The 18,547-nt window shown below is 43.2% G+C and overlaps 1 protein-coding gene across 3 annotated transcripts in view; it reads left to right on the forward strand.

Annotated features, from left to right (window-relative positions):
- Positions 1 to 55: 55 nt before the first annotated feature.
- Positions 56 to 18,547, forward strand: part of IKZF3 (IKAROS family zinc finger 3) — an 85,793-nt gene continuing 67,301 nt past the window's right edge. For 2 of the 3 annotated variants that reach the window (XM_080978319.1, XM_080978321.1), the window contains exons 1-3: positions 1,947 to 2,077; positions 13,710 to 13,763; positions 14,618 to 14,731. In XM_080978319.1, the coding sequence (XP_080834445.1) occupies positions 2,071 to 2,077; positions 13,710 to 13,763; positions 14,618 to 14,731 (175 nt within the window). In that variant the 5' untranslated portion in view covers positions 1,947 to 2,070. Of the gene's footprint in view, positions 246 to 1,946; positions 2,078 to 13,709; positions 13,764 to 14,617; positions 14,732 to 18,547 lie in introns of those variants that run through there. The other variant, XM_080978320.1, reaches the window with a different exon arrangement.

Below are 18,547 nucleotides of genomic sequence, written 5' to 3' on the forward strand. Positions count from 1 at the left end.
TGTCTTTCTAGTAACCGTGGCTACTGTTCTGCTTCGGTTGTTCCGGAGAACCTCGGGATTCTCTGGAGGTTTATGAGAGTCCGTCATGGCAAATGTGCATCTCTGGAAGATAGCCTGGCCTCCTGCAGCCCATCTTCCCCTGCAAGATGCTGCTGTAGGGGAGGCATTGGGTGGGCATTCGCCTGCTCCCTTTCCAGAGAGTGACTGAGGTCCCACTGGCCCACTCAGGGTGGCCTAAGGAATAGGTTGGTCTTTGGAAAGGAAAATATGTTCCAACTAAAGAAGAATGGCTGAATAAATTATGTGAATACTTGCAATTAGCAAAGCTGACTGATTTGATAAGACAAAAACCAAAGAAATATAATCCAGAAACAATGGAAATGTTTAAATGATTATTTATGTAGACAAAGATTGAATGTAAAGTATTGGTTGTGTTTAGAATAGATTTATGAATTGATTAGAATATTTATGTGAGATTGTATGGGAATAATACAGAATAACAGATACAATCTTGCTTAAAATGTATATAGGAAGTGCAGGGTAAGCGATGGAAGTCAACCAATGAAATTTTATTAATATTTTCATATTGAGATATTTGTAGAATAAATTTGGAAAAAATTCTTCCAACTTTTCTTCTTCTTTTCTCTCTCTATTTTTTCTTCTTTTCTCTTTTGTTCTTTTTTATATATGTGTGCTTATCTGAAATATGTATGTATGTATGTATTTACAATATTTTGCTTATATTTTGTAATAATTATGTTAAATAAATTAATATTTTTTTTTTTAAAAAAGGAATAGGTTGGTCTTGTGCCCTACTTCAAAGAGGAGAGTATTCAGTATGTTTCTGAGCACAATTCAAAGTGTTGGTGCTGACCTTTAAAGCCCTAAATGGCCACAGCCCAGTATACCTAAAGGAGCATCTCCACCCCCATAATTCAGCCCGAACACTGAGGTCCAGCTCCGAGAGCCTTCTGGCGGTTCCCTCACTGTGAGGAGCGAAGCTACAGGGAACCAGGCAGAGGGCCTTCTTGGTAGTGGTGCCCGCCCTGTGGAACGCCCTCCCATCAGATGTCAAGGAAATAAACAACTACCTGATTTTTAGAAGACCTCTGAAGGCAGCCCTGTTTAGGGACGTTTTTAACATTTGATGTTTTATCGTGTTTTTAATATTCTGTTGGGAGCCTCCCAGAGTGTCTGTGGAAACCCAGCCAGATGGGTGGGGTATAAATAATAAATTATTATTATTATTATCTTTGAAGAGATGAGGACAGTAGTTGGAAAAATCTGTCCCTAAAAGCTAAAGAACCCTATGAAAAGAGAGCAAGAGGGGCCTTGAAGTTGTCCATCAACAGTTAGGCCCCGTTCAGTAGTGGCCTCACTAGCTTTATTTAATCATTTTATTTATTTATTTCATTTATATACCATAGAAATATAGTTTATCATCTAAGGATCTCAAGGTGGTGTACATAACCATGTTCATCCTCCTCCCCATTTCATCTTCACAACAACCCCTGTGAGGAAGGTTAGGCTAAATTGTGTTTGTATACAAACTGACCTGGGAGTAAGTCCCATTGAAGAGAGTGTGGCTTACTTCTGCATAAATGTGCACAGAAGTGCACTGCTAATGTTTACAATGGTTTTAAGTAATCTGAATCAAACAGGGAGAAGCAGCTGACAGACGCACAGTTAGGGGAGAAGACCTCCCAGATCAATACTCTGTGGTCTGAGTACTGGAGAAGCGATGCTTCCTTAACTAGGAGAAGGACGGCTGGATTCCTGCCCCCCCCCCAACAAATGAGTAACAGCAACTAAAAAAACTGTGCCTCGTTGTTATGTTTTTGCACCACATCTGCCACCTCCCCCCACCACCTGGGGGCACTCTGTTCCTACACAACATGCAAGTATTTCCTGTCCTTCCTTGTCAAGTCCTGGGTGTCATTGCTGCGATGCAAGACAGCTCCTTTTTGAAGCAGAAGCCTGCCAGGTTGGGAATCTTATTTTCTTTCTGAAAGTCCAGAGGAATCCCAGGACCCAGAAGAGAAGCATCTGGAGCAGTTGCTGCAGAACAAAATGGAAGGTGAGAGATGATAACAATTCTGACGAGTTCTGTTTCAGCAAAACCCTGCTTTCCTTTCCTTTCCTTTTATTTTATTTTCCTGCACAAGTAGTGCGCAGTTTCATAGTTGATCTCCTTTCTTCTTCTTCTTCTTCTTCTTCTTCTTCTTCTTTCTCCTCCTCCACACACATCCACAGAAGCTCCTGGGAACCACGAGACAGAATTTCAAAAGGGATGCTAGGGATCTAGGAGGCACACTGACCTCTCACTCTCTGTGGGGTCCTGTTGTCCTGCTTCTGTGCAAAGTGGGACAACGAAATAAGCACTAGGACAGGGAAAGAATTCTGCCCTTAGGAATTATTGCTTCTTCTTTTTTTCAAATACCGCTTTGCCGTGATGAGAACTTAGAACAGCAGACCAAGCAATGCAGTCTCTCCTGTTTCACAGCTTTTGTACAGTTCTTTACTCAACCCCGCTCTTCCAACAATAAAGCACACACACAAAGGAATTCTGCGATAATAGTATTACCCAAACGCCACTTGTTATGTGCAAATGATGGTGAAATCTATTGTTTTCTTGGACTTTTCTACTTTGTTTTCCTCTCTACTTCCATTAGAATTTTGCAACAAGAAATATATTTTTTTAAAGTGCTGAACCGCCTTAAAATACACGCTCTAGAATGGCAAGATTTATGAAGTGCTACTTTCTTTGCTAGACCCCAGGTTTTTTTATTGGCTACTAAGATGTGGATTTCTGGAATCACAACCTTAAAGTACCTTAAGGATACAATATAAAGCTGAACTCTTCTGGTAGGGTGGTTGCAGTGCAGGTTGATCGCTGGCTATATTTTAGGAAATACTTTCTCCTGTTCCCATTTGTTTAAAGAGAAACATGTTATGTTTCTCTTTAGTTCATGCGTGCACACCCTACATGCTCAGAATACATACATACCAAAAGGTATACTCACACCAGTACAATACATATTTCATAGGTTGAAACTTCAAAATTTCAGCTAAACTGGTTTACAAAGTAAAGTGAGGTTGCAATCTTGCGCACGCTTGCTTCAGAGTAAGGAAGATTTACATACAAGTGAACATCAATAGGATCAGGTGTTGTTTGTAAAGTAACAATTGCTAGGGTCACTCATTTGTGGATTGTAAGGAGTGTCTCTTGCTTTCGATGTGACATTGCAAATGTTGCTTTGTCTCAGATGTTAATCTGGCAGTTGTTAACAATTTAAACGGGTTTAATTGTTAATTTTGCTTGGCATTCAAAGCACTTTGCCAGGAGATATAAAATCGGTATGACCTCCATTAACGTTCTCCGTTTTGAATTCCAAAGAACTCTTCATCCAGCAAATAAGAGGTTGGGATATTGATTGTAACCTGTAAAGGGATGGCTTTTGTATCAGATATTTTTATTTGATAACTGCCACTTCCTAAGCAGTTTTCATTATTTATTCATTTATTTATTTTTTTAAAATTGGCAAGTGAATTTGTAGCTGCCAAGTATGATCTTCAAGAAATAGTTACTTCTTATGGGGGTGTCAACGCTAGCTATGTTTACTTAGATGAAAGCCCCTTTGAAGTCAGAGGGTGTTCCTCTGAGTCAATACAAATGAGGATTGAGCTGCAGATGTCTGCTTAGTGCTAAAATGTGGTGGTCCTGCCAGGTGCTTTATCCAGTGATAAGGTTCCTCTCTGGCCAAGGGGGTATTACACTATAAAAGCAGATGCGTTTTTTGTGGGGGGATTCCATTTGGATGAAGGATATGCAGCTCAAAGGGTATAATGTTTTCTCTGTACACCCAGATTTCTTCTCTCTGAAATCTAGTGCCAAGCAGAAAAATGGCACCAGCACGTTCTTTCATTCTTTGTTTTTAAATGTCAAAAGCAAGAAGATTTCTTTAAGTTGCATTCCACCACTGATATTTATAGGGTTGCCATTTCTTCTCTTTTTCCAGGACACATCCTCTTTTTCAGGGGTAAAATTTCTGTCCGAGTGGGTTTTTTAAATTTGCCATACTTTCTGGATGAGACGTAGACATAACTGGTAGCCGAAGACTTGCTTTCCTATTCTCTTCTCCTGTCCCCCTCAGCAATATATCACAGTTTCTATTGCCTACATATAGCAGGGGGTATTTAAAACGAGAGTCGTCATAGCGTCCTCTTTTTTTTTTTGCTCTTCAAAATATGGCAACCCTAATTGAGCTCTGTGGGTGATTGGTCTAGCGTGTAATTTCTCTCTCCCTCTGAAAGTCTCAACATGAGGTCTGCTCCTCAAAAAGTTGCTCCCAACTTTTTAAACTTTGTCCAATTTTCCTTGGTTTCCATTTAGGGAAGGCAGAGAAAGGAATCCTTGGGTTCTACTGTGTTTCAGACTAGTTGGCAATCTTCCTCAGGAGCACCTCACTAGTTCTAAACGCCAAGCGACTATTACCATAAGCAACTACACAGGCCTGCGGCTATGAACGCGATAGGGTCAAATTCCTTTGTTGTCGCGCCCACCCACCCTGCAAAAAAGCGGGGAGGCTTAAAACAGGCGACAGCAGTTCTAACTTTGTTCACTGGAACATACTGTTTTAAAATGGACTGCTTCTCCCCAGAACCACCCCCCTCCCAAATCCCCATCTTTGCAGGATTTTAAATCCTTCTGTGAATCTCATTCCCCATCTCTTAATGGCCCCCTTCCAAAGCTGAATGCTGAAATGGCAATTTGCTCCCCGGCTCCTGTTCTTTGGGCACAGCTTTAGCAAGGCTTGAAAGATTCAGAGAAGCAAAATGCCCTCCTTATATCGTGCATAAGTGAAGCTTCAACTGTTTCCTTTTTTCCTTTATTGAAAAGCAACGTTGGGAAGATTCTAAGAGGCAGGGAGGCATGGAGGAAGAACGCTCAATCCTTTCCCCCCCGGCTGCTTTCCCACTCAGAGTTTCCCCCCCTACTTTCCCACTCAGAGTTTCCCCCCCTACTTTCCTACTCAGAGTTGTTCAACCTACTGGCACTCGAGATTTGCTTCCCCCAGTTGGCCTTTACAGCCTGGGAAAGTGACCATTCTCCGCAGCCAATCCTTCTTTGAAAATTATGTCCTCTCCTCACTGCTTTTTAGATGACCTGGGTTTCTGTACCCGGTTCTCTTGCCAGATCTATGGTTTGGCCTTTATAATATATAGTTATCAAACAGGGTTTTAAGCTAGGGCACATGGGTGGGTATTGCTTGGTTTTGCCATTGTTTCACATATTGTTCCTCTTTGTTCTTTTCCTCCTTACCTTAGCAGATAAAGTGAATTTTCTGAATGAACTTTTCATGCTATGTAGTTTGGTCTCCTCTGTACAGCTGCAGAAGGACATTTCATTTGAACACAAAATTTCTGAGAGGTCTGTTGTGACTTAAACAGTTCTGTAACAGTCAATACGTTAATGTGGGGGGGAGGAGGTTTGACCATTGCCCCCATTTCCAATTCTAGGAAAAGCTGAATTTTGTGAATTTCTGCCTGCCAACGTAGCTGTTGAGGGCACAGGAGCTTCACAAAAATAAAAATGAAAATGTTTTGAAAAACCCAGCAATAGGTCACAGGAATCAGATTTTGGTTTTCACTGGATCCTTCATTGGCAATATTTTCATTTCGTGAATGCTGAGTGGCGCATAAGATGTGACCTCTTTATTTGCATTTCCTAAGAGTGTGTCAGTTTACGAAAGTATGAAATCACAATCTTAGTATCAAATATTAGCAGACAGTGGAATAAATGTATGTTTTAGCGATGTCCCGTCATCTCATACCTCTGAAACAAGCTTGCTTGATTTTTGTGCAAGATTGAAGCGAACTCATATACACCTCCTACTCCCTGTGGTCTGTTGTCTGTCCCTGTGTATCATCCCCATTTTGTCATTTGGAGAGATTTTGGGAGTGATGACACTTTTAAAAACATATTAAGTGTGCATTGCTAGAGCTGTAATTCTTTAGGATTCAGCCTCTCTCCCCAGAACTTAACTCTTGGAATGGGGAATGCGTCATGATTTCCATGAATGGAAATACATTTGCTTCAAGGACGGGAACCTGTAACCCTTCAGATGTTACTCGACTTCGACTCCCATCACCTGACCATTGACTGGCGCTGCCTGGGGCTGATGGGATTTGTAGTCTGACAAAATCTGGAAAACTCTCTATCCAGATAAACAGTTTTAATGTGTTTTGAGTTGCTGCTATTTGTAATAAGGGCAGCCAGATCTATTGTGAGATTGAACATTCTAAAGTTGAGGAGCTGGTACGATTCTCTGGTCAGTTTACTAATATTCCCTGCTTGAGAAGGCACTGCAGTGCAGACCACATTGCCTGCAGAATAAATATATAAATAGCAAGAACAGATGAGACTTCAGTAGTGTGCAATTTTGGGAGGGGGTTCCCATGAGCATCACTCTTGGGGGTGAGAATGGGTTGTTGTTGTTTTTTCACGAAAGGCTCAGTTTTAATCTATGAATTGTTGGAAGATATATATAATTTCCAACCTGATTAAGTAGATAGCAGGTGAATCCCTTTTTCTAAAATCTCAATGCTTCTAGTCATTTTCTTTCTGGTTTATCTTCAAAAGCTCTCTGTTATTATTGAGATGGTGTTAATTCTTCCAAGGTTGTTTTGCTTAATTTCTAAAGCAGCCTTCTCCATCAGGAGTGCCCTCCTGATTATTTTGAACTACAAGTCCCATCATCTCCAGCCAGCACAGCCATTGGTTTGGGCTGCCAGGAGTTGTAGTCCAAAACATCTGGAGGACTCCAGGTTGGAGATGGTTGACCACTGTTCAAGTCTTCTTTGAACCCACATCCTCTGGCCTAGAATGTTCAGAGACATTTGTTTTATATTTATTGCTACATCCTACTTTTCAGAACCAATTGCTTGCATTCAGTACCTCTTTGGGGGGTAAACTCTGGTGAGTCCTTTTTCAATTTTTTGTACTGCAAAAATTACTGTAAGTCAAGAAAACAAAACAAAAAGGAGCCGAGGAAGGGAACCCCCCCAATCATCTCATATTAACAATACAATAACTATCAATATGTCCATTTTAGTTTACTCATATAGCGCAATAGATGCTACCCAAATGTCCAAATCGGTATCCAAGTGAGATTGGTGTTTATGAAAAGTATGTGCAAATGTAGCAAATGCATTAATTTCTTCAGACCATTGTGTAATAGATGGTGGGCATCTGTGGTGGGCTCCAACTCAATTTAAGCTCCATTTCCTAGCAATCTGTCAATGAAGTGCAAGTGACAGAACCACAATTGATTATTTAAGGCAGAGATTAGCAACTAGTGATTCATGGGTGACATCTAGCCTCCCCCCCCCCCCACTCCTTGACACCTGCCAGCTCAGGGGTGTTGTGTCAAACACTTATCTTTAAAACTTTGACAAGATGAATCCTCTTTCCTGCAGACTTGTAGATCTCCCACCATTTCACTAACAGGTTTTTTGTTGTTGTTTTTTAAGAACAAAACTCAAGCCTGTGCATTTTGGTTCTCTAATGTTGGATAACTGTCAGTGGGGACACTGGAACCATTCAAGGCCTGCTGTGAAGAGTTAAATAGGGCAAAATGGTTCACTTTTATACAGACCTGGATGCTGCTGGATTCTAATATATTCTCTGGTGAGACATCCAGAGCACTGTCATATCCATAGCTGTCAACTTTTCCCTTTTCTTGCGAGGAATCCTATTTGGAATAAGGGAATTTCCCTTAAAAAAAGGGAAACATTGACAGCTATGGTCATGTCCAGTTCTCTGGGTTCAGTTCCAGCTATTGAGGCCTGAGGATGTGGGCAAGGTGCTTCCGGCTATCTGCCCAACCACTTGCCCTCTCACCCTTGCCCATCCTTACTTGTTCATCTAAGTCAGGGTGGGGGACTGACTCCAGGGTGGGGGTGAGTCCAGAGGGTGGGTAGCACCACCAAAGGGTTATCCCACCTGCCTTGAAGAAGGTGGTGGTATTCCTGCTGCTGAAAAAAGCCTTTACTGGATTCTGAGGTGCCCCACAGCTACCACCCCCATCCATCTCTAATATCCACTCTTGGGGTTAAGGTTCTTGCAAGGTTGGTGGTGATTCAGCTGCAGGCACTATTGGAGGAAAAAGATTATCTGGACCCATTCCACTCTGGATTCAGGTCTGCATTTGGTACAGAATCAGCCCTGGTTACCCTGACAGATGACCTCCCTTGAAGGCGAGGCAGTGGAGTGCAACCCTACTGCTGCTGTTAGATTCCTCATCCAGTTTTTATACTATTGACCATGGTGTCCTGCGGGTTAGGAGTTGGGGGTACTGTTTTGCAGTGGTTCCACTCCTGCCTGCATGACTGCCCCCAAGGGAATAGCATTGGTGGACTACATGTCTATCTATATTTTGGCAGCTTAACAGCAGGATGCTGCAAGGCACGAGCCTGTCCCCAATGCCTGAGATAGTTGCCTCACCTTGGCTCATGGGTGGGCCTGGCCCTGAGGCAGAGCAGGCTGTTTCTAAAAGTGGGCAGGGAAGCTTGTGTCATCTAGATGTTGCTGGACTACAACACACACACACACACCCCGGCCATTGGTCATGTTGGCTGGAACTGATGGGAACTGTATTCCAACATAATTTGGATGGCTTCCGGTTCTCTACTCCTGTTGTTGAACATCAAGGGGCAGTTTTAATCTGATTTCTAGTCAGAAAGCAAAAACAAAACAAAACAAAACAAAAAGGAAAAAGGAAAACACACAGAGACTGGGTAACAGAACTGCTCTGTCCCCTCACCATCAGATAATGTGGTGTCAGATCCGAGAAGCAATACTTTAATCTTCAGGAAGAAGGAAAAAAAATTAAGGAGTGGTGCATGGCAGTGGTTTGGAAAGGCCTTCTGCTATCAAAGTTCTTCTACTCAGATGTTGCAGAGGCCCCATATATGTTCCATAAACCTTGGTGGTGAAGCAAGGGAAGCGGTTAACACTTTCCTGCTGCTTCATGTGAGCTAAGTTTTGCAGTTATGTAACAGCCAGGACCAAGTTTCTTTCTCTTTTTAAACAGACATCAGATTCTCAGATAAGGAGATCAAAGGAGGGAGAAAGAGAGAAGCAGAGAGACCATTAGAAGAGATGCATGCTTGATTACTCTCCCTCAAAAAGTGGTTTTCAGTCAGTATTCCTCAGCCAGCTTATCAGGGGTTTTGCGATATGTCATGGCAGACAAACGGCTTGCAGGGTGGATCTGCACCATTGATAAACTTTCCCTGTAGTTTTCAGCTAGGGTTGCCAACCAACCAGTAAATGACAGGCCTTGCTCGCAGTGGCGGCGGTATATATATTCTGCCCCCACATCCATCCCAAGCCCCCCACCTCAGACTGCTGGACTCCATACATGGACATGTTCCCCCTAGGTGTGGCTGTCAACCTTCCCTTTTTTTGCGGGAAATTCCCTTATTCCAGCACCGTTTCCCACTGCTTCCTGCTGCTATCCTGGATTGTTAGATATCCCGTAGACTGTCCCCAGGACAGGTGAGGCTGCTGATCCCTTATTTTCAAATCTGAAAGTTGACAGCTATGCCCCTAGGCCCTAACCAGTTGTCCAATTTTTAAAAAATCAAATCCAAAGCCAGCAGCTCACAGTGGGAAAGCAGGAATTGTTGTTTAGTCGTTTAGTCATGTCCGACTCTTCGTGATCCCATGGACCAGAGCACGCCAGGCACTCCTGTCTTCAAAGCAGGAATAAGTTTGGTTTGCTCCAGCTTTGTGCACTCTCTGTTGGCAGAGGGTGACAGTGAGGCCCAGCAGGCCTCTCGGTAACGTTCAAGGTGTGCAGGATCGGTGCAGAGCGTTGGTGGCGCCCAGTGGCGTAGCGTGGGTTGTCAGCACCCGGGGCAAGGCAAGTAATTTGCGCCCCCTAACCCGTGGATTTTAGCACTCGAGTCTCTTCCACTAGATTAGTTAGTGCGAGCGCGCCCCCCCGAGATGTTGCGCCCGGTGCGGCCGGCCCCCCTGCACCCCCCACGCTATGCCACTGGTGGCGCCCCAAAGGGCAGGCTTAGCACTTTGTGCATCCTGAAACATGCCCCAGAATCCTTTGCAATGCACAGTAGTCCCTCTTGGTAACTGGCAGCGTTGGGAAGCCATATTGGCAATGCGGCCACTACTTGCATGAATGCCATTCAAATCCAAAGCAGTTGCAGCGGTAGGGTTGTTATAGGGCCTAGGATATGGGGTGCGAGGAGGGAATTTAAGCCTTCCCCTTCCTCTATGGTCAGCACATTTCTGATGAAATTGCCCCCCCTGCCACCAGCCACCTTTTCCCCAGGAGGAAGGCAGCTAATATATCACCCCCTGCCTCCCAGGAAAATGACGGCTGTTTTGGGGCCACCTCCTTTTTTTTGCAATGGCTATTTTTTTTAAAAAAAAAAACACTGCCCTGTTAAATGTGTTAGTTTCATGAACTATGTGGTCTGGCCTTGACAGATGGTGGCGAGGAGACGCTAAAGGAGGAATTCAGGAGGGTTTTCGCAGAAGGTGGTTTTGGCTTTGAGCTGGGGCGGGGAGCTGCTCTAGAGGTTGGAAATCATGTGGCAGGCGGTGCCGAGGAGACAGGAGTGTGAACAAAGGGGCTGACAGGAAATGGGTTTCTGTGGGACAGAACAGGAAGGCAGGTGAAGGGGATAAAGGCCTTCAATGTGAGCAAGTTTATATTTAGTGCGAACAAGGAGGAGTCTTGTGGCACCTCAAAGACTTGACACATTTATTATGGTAGGAGATTTTGGGGACTGCAGTCTCCTTCCAGATGTGTGAAGTCTTCACCCGCAGATGGCAGGTATCGAGAGAGGTGTTGAGAGAGAAATACAAACAGTGTGATCAGAGGGTAAGAAAATGCCAAGCATAGAGCCTATGACTATTTTATTACAGCTGAAGGCTGCAATCCTGTACACACGTACCTGTTGGAATCATAGATACACGTACCTGGACAGGTAGAGGATTGCGCTGTAAATGTATGCCAAATAAGTATAAGCCAGGACTGGCAGACCTGGTGCCCCTCAGATAATTTGGAATATAATTCCCATCAGCCCTAGCCAGCAGGGCCAATTGCTGGAGATGATGGGAGTTGTAGTCCACAAAATCTGGAGGGCACCATGTTACCTAATCCTGGTATGAGCTTTCATTTTAATTGCCATAAATAGGTGTTTTTTTTGCATTTCACTTCCACCAGGCCTCATTGTTTACATGTGTCCGGTGTTGTTTTTGTGGCAGTACTCACCAACATGGAGTGCTGGCATCTCTTTTTAATTTATTTATTTTTTACTGCCCATGGCAGCCATTTTGTGCTGGCACCCATGACACTTTTATCAAGATATGAGTCACACAACATCTCATTAACTAATTTGTTTTTTTTACCAAAAAAAAAAAAAAAAAAGCACTGCATGTTTCTGTATACCATATGAGGTCTGTTCTGAAAAAAAACCTACTTGAACCCCGCCCATAATTAACACATTTACAATTCCAAAAATAATCTAATTGAGACTAATTTTAAATTGCCCTGGCACGGAATAAATAGATTGGCTCATCTACAACAGAGAAAAAAGGTTGTGCCTCATCTACAAAAGTATTATTCCAGAGATTTATCTTTAAAGACAGTCTTTCAATAAACCTATTATCTTGATTTCAATAGTAGCTTCTTCAAGGTGAAGTTTTAATTGTTCATGCCAGAGGCAATGGCAGCTATATATGCCACAGCAACAAATCAACCCAATAATGGAAAGTTCACATTCCAGACCCTACATCAGGCATGCATAGTTTCCAGGGGTGCAGAAAACCTCCGTCTTCAATACAAATTAACAGGGCAATCCTCTACTTGTGCTCAGTGGGCCTTACTCCCAGCAGCTGGTATAGGATCACAACCTTCATCTTTGTTTCTCTTGGGAAGCAATTTTATCTAGCTCTCTCTCTTTCTGATATTCCTTGTCATCAAGGTAACACAGCAACTTTTTAAAATAGGCATCAGTATCACTCAAGAGATAGTGAGTAGCTTCTTGAAAAACAAGTTAATTAGCAATGCGTTTACATCCAATTTTTAACCACTTTGAAATTAAGAGGAATTGCAAGGTTTTCCAGAGATCAGTGCAGTAGCAAATGAATGGAATTGTTGTTTTAATTCTGCTGGTTTCGCCACTCCTTTTAAACACCCCAATAAAATATTTCTGGGATTGAGAGCAATGTCATATACTATAATGGTATGGGGTTGCTCGTGCGTAAGTTGCCGCCTCTCCTGGCTATGTTGCCTTGTTAAACCTTTCTGTCTGGACAGCCCTTCAATTTGTGGCTGCCTCAGTTGCTAGCAGAATCCGCCAGTGGGCGTTTCTTAAACCTTTTCCAACATAAAAGTTGTTTGACACCCAGTCTCCTCCTACTTTCTCTGCGCGGAAGTCTTCTGCGCAGGGAGGGCGTGGGTAGCGGAGGACCAGTGCTCTCCCCGCTGGTGTCCGGTGAAGAGTCTGGGAGCCCTCTCTCCGATTCCCCCATCTGCCCCTCCTTATTCCTGGTGTTGCACCGAATTGCTTCCCCATCTGCTGAGCTGCCTCTCTCCCTGCTGGGCCTTTCTCCAGCATCATTGGAGAGCCTTCCCTCCACCTCTAGCTCCGATGTCAGTTCCCTGACATATACTATCATCCCTTGGATTTTGTCTCAGTCAGGCATGGAGAAACTGTGGCCTTCCAGGTTGGCCTCTCAAGACCCATCTGCATAGTGAATATAGAATGGGAACTGGAACCAAAAACATCTGGAAGGCCACAGATTCCCCATCCTGAATCTAGGACTTCTCTCAACAAGTTTGTATGTATAAACAGGACCGAAATCTTGCACGATGTCTGTATCTGAATGCTTTTCATCTCCAACAAACATTTATTGATATTATTTGGATATCATTGTTATTATTCACTTCATTTCAATAGTGTTTTATATTTTTAAGGGGGAAAAACCTCAAAGCAGTTTTCAACCTGCATTAAAACATCAAATAAAATAATCCAGAATAAAACATTACTGAAGGAAGTCAAATATAAAAGTATAACTTTCAAAGCAACATAATTAACAGAAAATTAAAGCATTATATTCAAAAATTCAAGAGAAAATATTAAGATACTATTGATTGATTGTTATAAAGCTGATTAATAGGAATGTTACGAGATGACCATGTCTGTTCTTCTTCAGAAATTTGTTATTTAAGCCAAACGATTTACAGAAACATAGGATTTTAAAGGAAGTTTGAAAGGAGAGAAGCAGAAAGATAGGCTGGAGGCAAGCCTGAGAGGATTTTTTTTTTTAAAAAGTGATAAATTGCATAAAACACTTTAGGGTTTTTTTAAATATTCTTTTCTGACCAAGGCCATTTGCCATGGTCTAATTTTGTAGTTTCGTTGTGGTTTAATAAGGGGTGAAGCAAAGGCGTAATAATGCTTGGACTACATATCCCATGTTCTAAGGAATGAGAAGGTCTTGTCTCCATTCTTTATATGCGCCTCTTGGCTATTTAACACACACACGGGAAGAGTATGTTTTGGATGACACGATTTTGGACCAGGTTCAGCCCTTCCAGTCTCATTGCAGAATTGTCACTTAGCGTTATGCAATCTTTAGAGATTTAAATTCTTTCTTGGCCTCTTTTCAGATTCACCAGCTGGCATGGACCTCAGCCATTCTCGGGAGCAAACAGAGCCTACAGGTACTGTGCTGTGATGCCCCCCCCTTCCTCCATCCTTAAAAGAGTTCCCAGCCTGGGAACCTGAAGATGATTCTTACTTCCCACATATGACCATATAAATACCGTATTGTCCTGAATATAAGCCACACCCAAATATAAGCTGCACCTTTAAAATTGAAGGGGGGAGGAAAGAAAAAATACCTGAATATAAGCCACTCCATTCCTTGCTGCTCCTGGCTGCATACTGGGCAGGGAGGGGGGAGCCGTGCTGCGTTGCCGGCGGCCTTTCCCCTTCCTCGCTCTCTCCCCGGCCTTGGGGGAGAGGACGGGGGACTACGCACGGGGCGGGCGCTGCTTTGCCGCGATCCTGGCGCTCTTTGTCCCGTGCTCCTGGCTGCATACCGTAAGGTCGCGAATATAAGCTGCACTTTAACTTTTCATGGTCGGACTTTGGGGGGAAAGTGAGGCTTATATTCAGGCCAATACGGTATGTAACGAGAGACTTGATCCAGGATGTCTAACATTAAGTTGGACACTTACGTGTCTGCAGTGTGGCCTTAGCCCACAAGACTGATGCCTGAAAATTTGAAGGTTTTTAATGATTTGATGCTAGTGCATTTGAACTATATTATTAATGCTTGCATGTTGGATTTGTAACCAGAGTTCAAATTTCAACTCATCTTTACAAGAAGGTGGCCTTCTACTTGCTCAGTCTCAGTTTCCCTAATCTGTAAAATGCAAGCATTGAGAGCATCTTTCATTGTTACGCAGTGAGCTAAAATGTATTAAAGCACATTTGAATTGCTGTCTAAATGATTCACCGTCATTATAATTCAGTCACGTATATATAAATATATTTTAAAAACTCCTTCTAGATGTTCCAGATGTTTTGACTGATGGCAATTCTAACACATCCCATGAAATTGAAAACATGGACAACAGTGAAGACTCAAAGGAATGTCAGTTGACTAATGGAGAAGGGAGAGAAGGTAAAGTGGACTCTGGAATTAAAGCTAATAAAACAACATATGCCACCTAGAATTGCCATTATTAATATAGGTAATTCAGGAAGAAGCAGATGTTTTTTTAGACTCCAGCTCCCACCAGCCCTGTCATGCATGGCCATTGGTTCACAGATGATGGGAATAGTAGCTGAACATCTATCCCTGAGTTTATTGAGCCAACTAAAAAAATGGAACCAACTAACCTTCAAAATTCCCTGACATAATTGGGAACCATTTTGAAAGTGGCAGTCCCTTTCTCTCTTTCCCTTCTGTATCTGCTGGGATCTGCTGTCTCTCTCCTCTCTGCCACTTGGGTGATGGTGTGGGGGAGGGGAGAGAAGGAGGTGGGCACAGGCACAGGCTCAGAATTCTCTCACCTCTAGATCAGACTTCAATACCAAGAGCCCCACCCCGGCGCTGAAGTTTATGGGATATGTATTGCCGAGTCTTTTTTTTTAAAAAATTAATTTTTATTAAGTTTTCCATTTAACAATCCAATCATATCACATTAATTATTCCAAATTATACCAATAAATATTATACAGTCCAAATATTTTGCCGAATTTTGAATTTTGTTGGGGGTTCCCATGTTTCGAGTTCAGTGAGGGTCCAATCATCTCATATTTCTGCTGCTTTTGATGTTCACAAATCCCATCTTCCAGTCTTCTTCTTGTTATCATTTTTCTTCTTAATAACCTCTGAGTTGTTTTCGCAGGCGAGTTAAACCAAACATTATTATATTTCTGTGTGAACTTTGTAAGGCTCTCCTTAAATCACCACACACTGATCCAAAAGTCCTGCTTGGGCGGCAGGCGCCATTTTAGTCTGTTCCGATGTAATAAAGTCTAAGCGTCTGCTCCTTAATTTTCCCAGACCAGTTGCACCATAAATCAGTCTTTCCAGGGGAGGGTTTGCCAAATCAAACATACAATCCAAACATGATAACCAAGCAATGGCTCACCTCCCCCTCTGACTATTAATCTCGCAACTTAGTCTGTCTCATAATGGCCGAGTCTTCCACACACAAAGGCATTCTAGAAAAAGTTTCATTCTAGGGTTTGGGTGGTGGGTTAAGTTCCTAATCAGATTTTTCCCCCACAGCAAGGGGGAAGGAGCAAGTGGGCAGAATCAAGAAGGCATTATGGGTACAACAACACAGGGACAGGAAAATAAGGGAGAGGGAGCTTTGTCACCATGTAAGATGAAGAAACAGGGTGGCAAAATGAGACAGAATTCGGATTCATGGAGGTCAATCCAGTGTGCCCTTGCAGAGTTCCCATTAACTTCAGTATGGCTTCAGAGGAAGAGAACATCACAGGAAGCCGCTATGTACTAAGTCAGACCATTGGTTCATCTCGCTTGATATTGTCTACTTGGTATTGTCTGACTGGCAGTGGCTCTCAGTCTTTCAGACAGGAGCATTTCCCATCCCTACCTAGAGATGCTGAGGATTGAACCTGGGACCTTCTGCGTGCAAAGTGGAAACTTTGCCATTGAGTTATTAACCAAGTGGGAGGGGGTGCACCAAAATGTATTGGGCCACCTCTGAGACATAAGCCTAATTCTCTCTGCCTGGACTGTACCGCTTTAGGCTGCGTGTGGTAGCAGAGAGCTAACACGACAGAAATGTTGCCCTTTCAGGAGCAGAATTCTAGCCTAGCCTTTTTCCCGTGGAAGTGGTACAGCCTAGGCACCAGTTGAGTGAGAACTAGCCCAGGGTTTCTGTAGCTATATATAAAAGGGATTTCAACAAATGTTGCTTTTCTCACCATTGCATGTGATAAGCTGCAGCTGCTGAAATCCTGCTTCTGTACGCCTCTTACAGCTACATGGAGTGCAGGAGGTCTGTCCTTCTTTCTGTCTTGACAGCCAACCTAGCAATTTGAAAGCACGCCAGCGAAAGTAGATAAATAGGTACCACTGTGGTGGGAAGGTAAATGGCGTTTCCGTGCACTCTGGTTTCCTTCATGGTGTTCTGTTGTGCCAGAAGCAGTTTAGTCATGCTGGCCACGTGATCCAGAAAGCTGTCTGTGGACAAACGCTGGCTCCCTTGGCCTGAAAGAAGGATGAGCACCGCAACCCCATAGTCATCTTTGACTGGACTTAACCATCCAAGGGTCCTTTACCTTTACCTTAACTTGACAGAGGGGGGAACATATATGACCTGCCATTGTCCCCCACCTTCTCAGTGCAGCCTATTAGCAATCCCCAATACCAGACAAACCTTTATTTTTCTTTTTTTCTTTTGCACTAACAGAAGTTAGTCCGGAAACGTTGCCTTTATCTCTGTTGTATCTGTGGAGTTAGCAGGACTGCAACTGTCTGCACCAAGTGCAAAGATAAGCGGCTAAGGAGATAATCAGGAAGATCGTGAACTTCCCCTTTAAGTCCTCCCATGGCAGTGGCTCTGAGTGACATCACCTGCCTTACCAGAAATAGGGTTTGAGCTAAAAAGGGAATAAAAGTTCTGTTTTGTTTAATAAAATATACTATCGGGAACAAAAGGCCAAACCATATTTTATATAAACGTGCTCTTGGGCATTTAGCAGTGCACAGAATTGGGAGTGCATTCCCACGACAGTTAACCGTGCCCAGTGATGTTCACAAATGCAGGAACAGCAATTCTGGATTAAATGGGGGGAGGGAAATACGTGAAGGCATTTTGACCAGGGCAATGTTGTGTGGGTGCCATAGGAGCAGCACAGAGTCTACAATCAACTGCTGTATCCATGGCCTGCTCACAGGAGCAGTGCAAACATTAGGTGGGTACTTTCACAAGGGCCCAAATGGTCCTTTTCTGAAAAAGATCTGCCGCTTCTGAACTCTGTCATGGGATGACCCCTGATCTTCCACACACTTCTGAACTTTTATCACAGGATAGTTACTGGTCTTATGCTTTCCTTGTGCCAGCAAGGACAAGTTTATCTATACCAGCTAAAAACCGCTCTTCTGCACAACTATTAAAGGTACAGGAGTCCTTGTCCTCTTTTCCATCACAGCTGCCACTGGAAATTTTACTCTCTGAGAGCTTTTAAGCCGCAGGTATAGGTATGTATAGGTATGTCCCATTTTCAAATTTGGATTCCCAGCTAGTGAAGTTATGAACTCCTGAATTAGAGGTTTGTCAGTGCTGTAAGTTAGTTTGTGTTTGTGCAAAATAGGGAAAGGTGTGTGGGCAAGATACCTTGGACCTTAAGCCGGTAGGCGTGCTGCGGTTTTGTTTTATGGGTGTCTGTGAAAAGAGCAAGAGAAAAGACAGGAGCAAAATGGAAGCATCTGCCCAAAGTTCTCTTGGTTGAGGTTCCAGCTGCCGTCGCCTTAGACGTGTGGTTGTGCTAGAAAAGGAAGTGCTGTGTTTTTTATTATAATCAGAATATCGCATCTCTTGCCTCGTCCTGCTAGTGGGACAAAATTGGGAGGGGGAGAAGCGTATCTAGCAACTTCAGCAAGTCCTTTTCTGCAGAGGCTCATTTAACAGGGGATTTCATAAAGGATTTTAAAAACACACATGACTGTGGAACTTGAAACTTACTGTATTGGCACCGTCTTCCTTTGATTGTGGTTTCTGATTTGAAACTCACAAGGCAGGCAGGGCTCTGTGAATTCTCTGTGTTTTCTTCCTTTGTTTTATTAACTAACGCGCCTAGGAGTTGTTATGATATGCATAAAATATGCAGCGCATTAACTCTTTGCCCATGTATATAGGCTGTTTATAGAATAATATGAGCTCCCCAAAAAGGCAGCTAGTGTCTCCAAGGACTTTAAAGTCCCTCCTTTCACAGTGGGGGATTGGGGCGGGAG

The sequence above is a fragment of the Podarcis pityusensis genome, assembly GCF_964106645.2.
Source record: "Podarcis pityusensis genome assembly, chromosome: 13".
Classification (NCBI taxonomy): Eukaryota; Metazoa; Chordata; class Lepidosauria; order Squamata; family Lacertidae; genus Podarcis; species Podarcis pityusensis.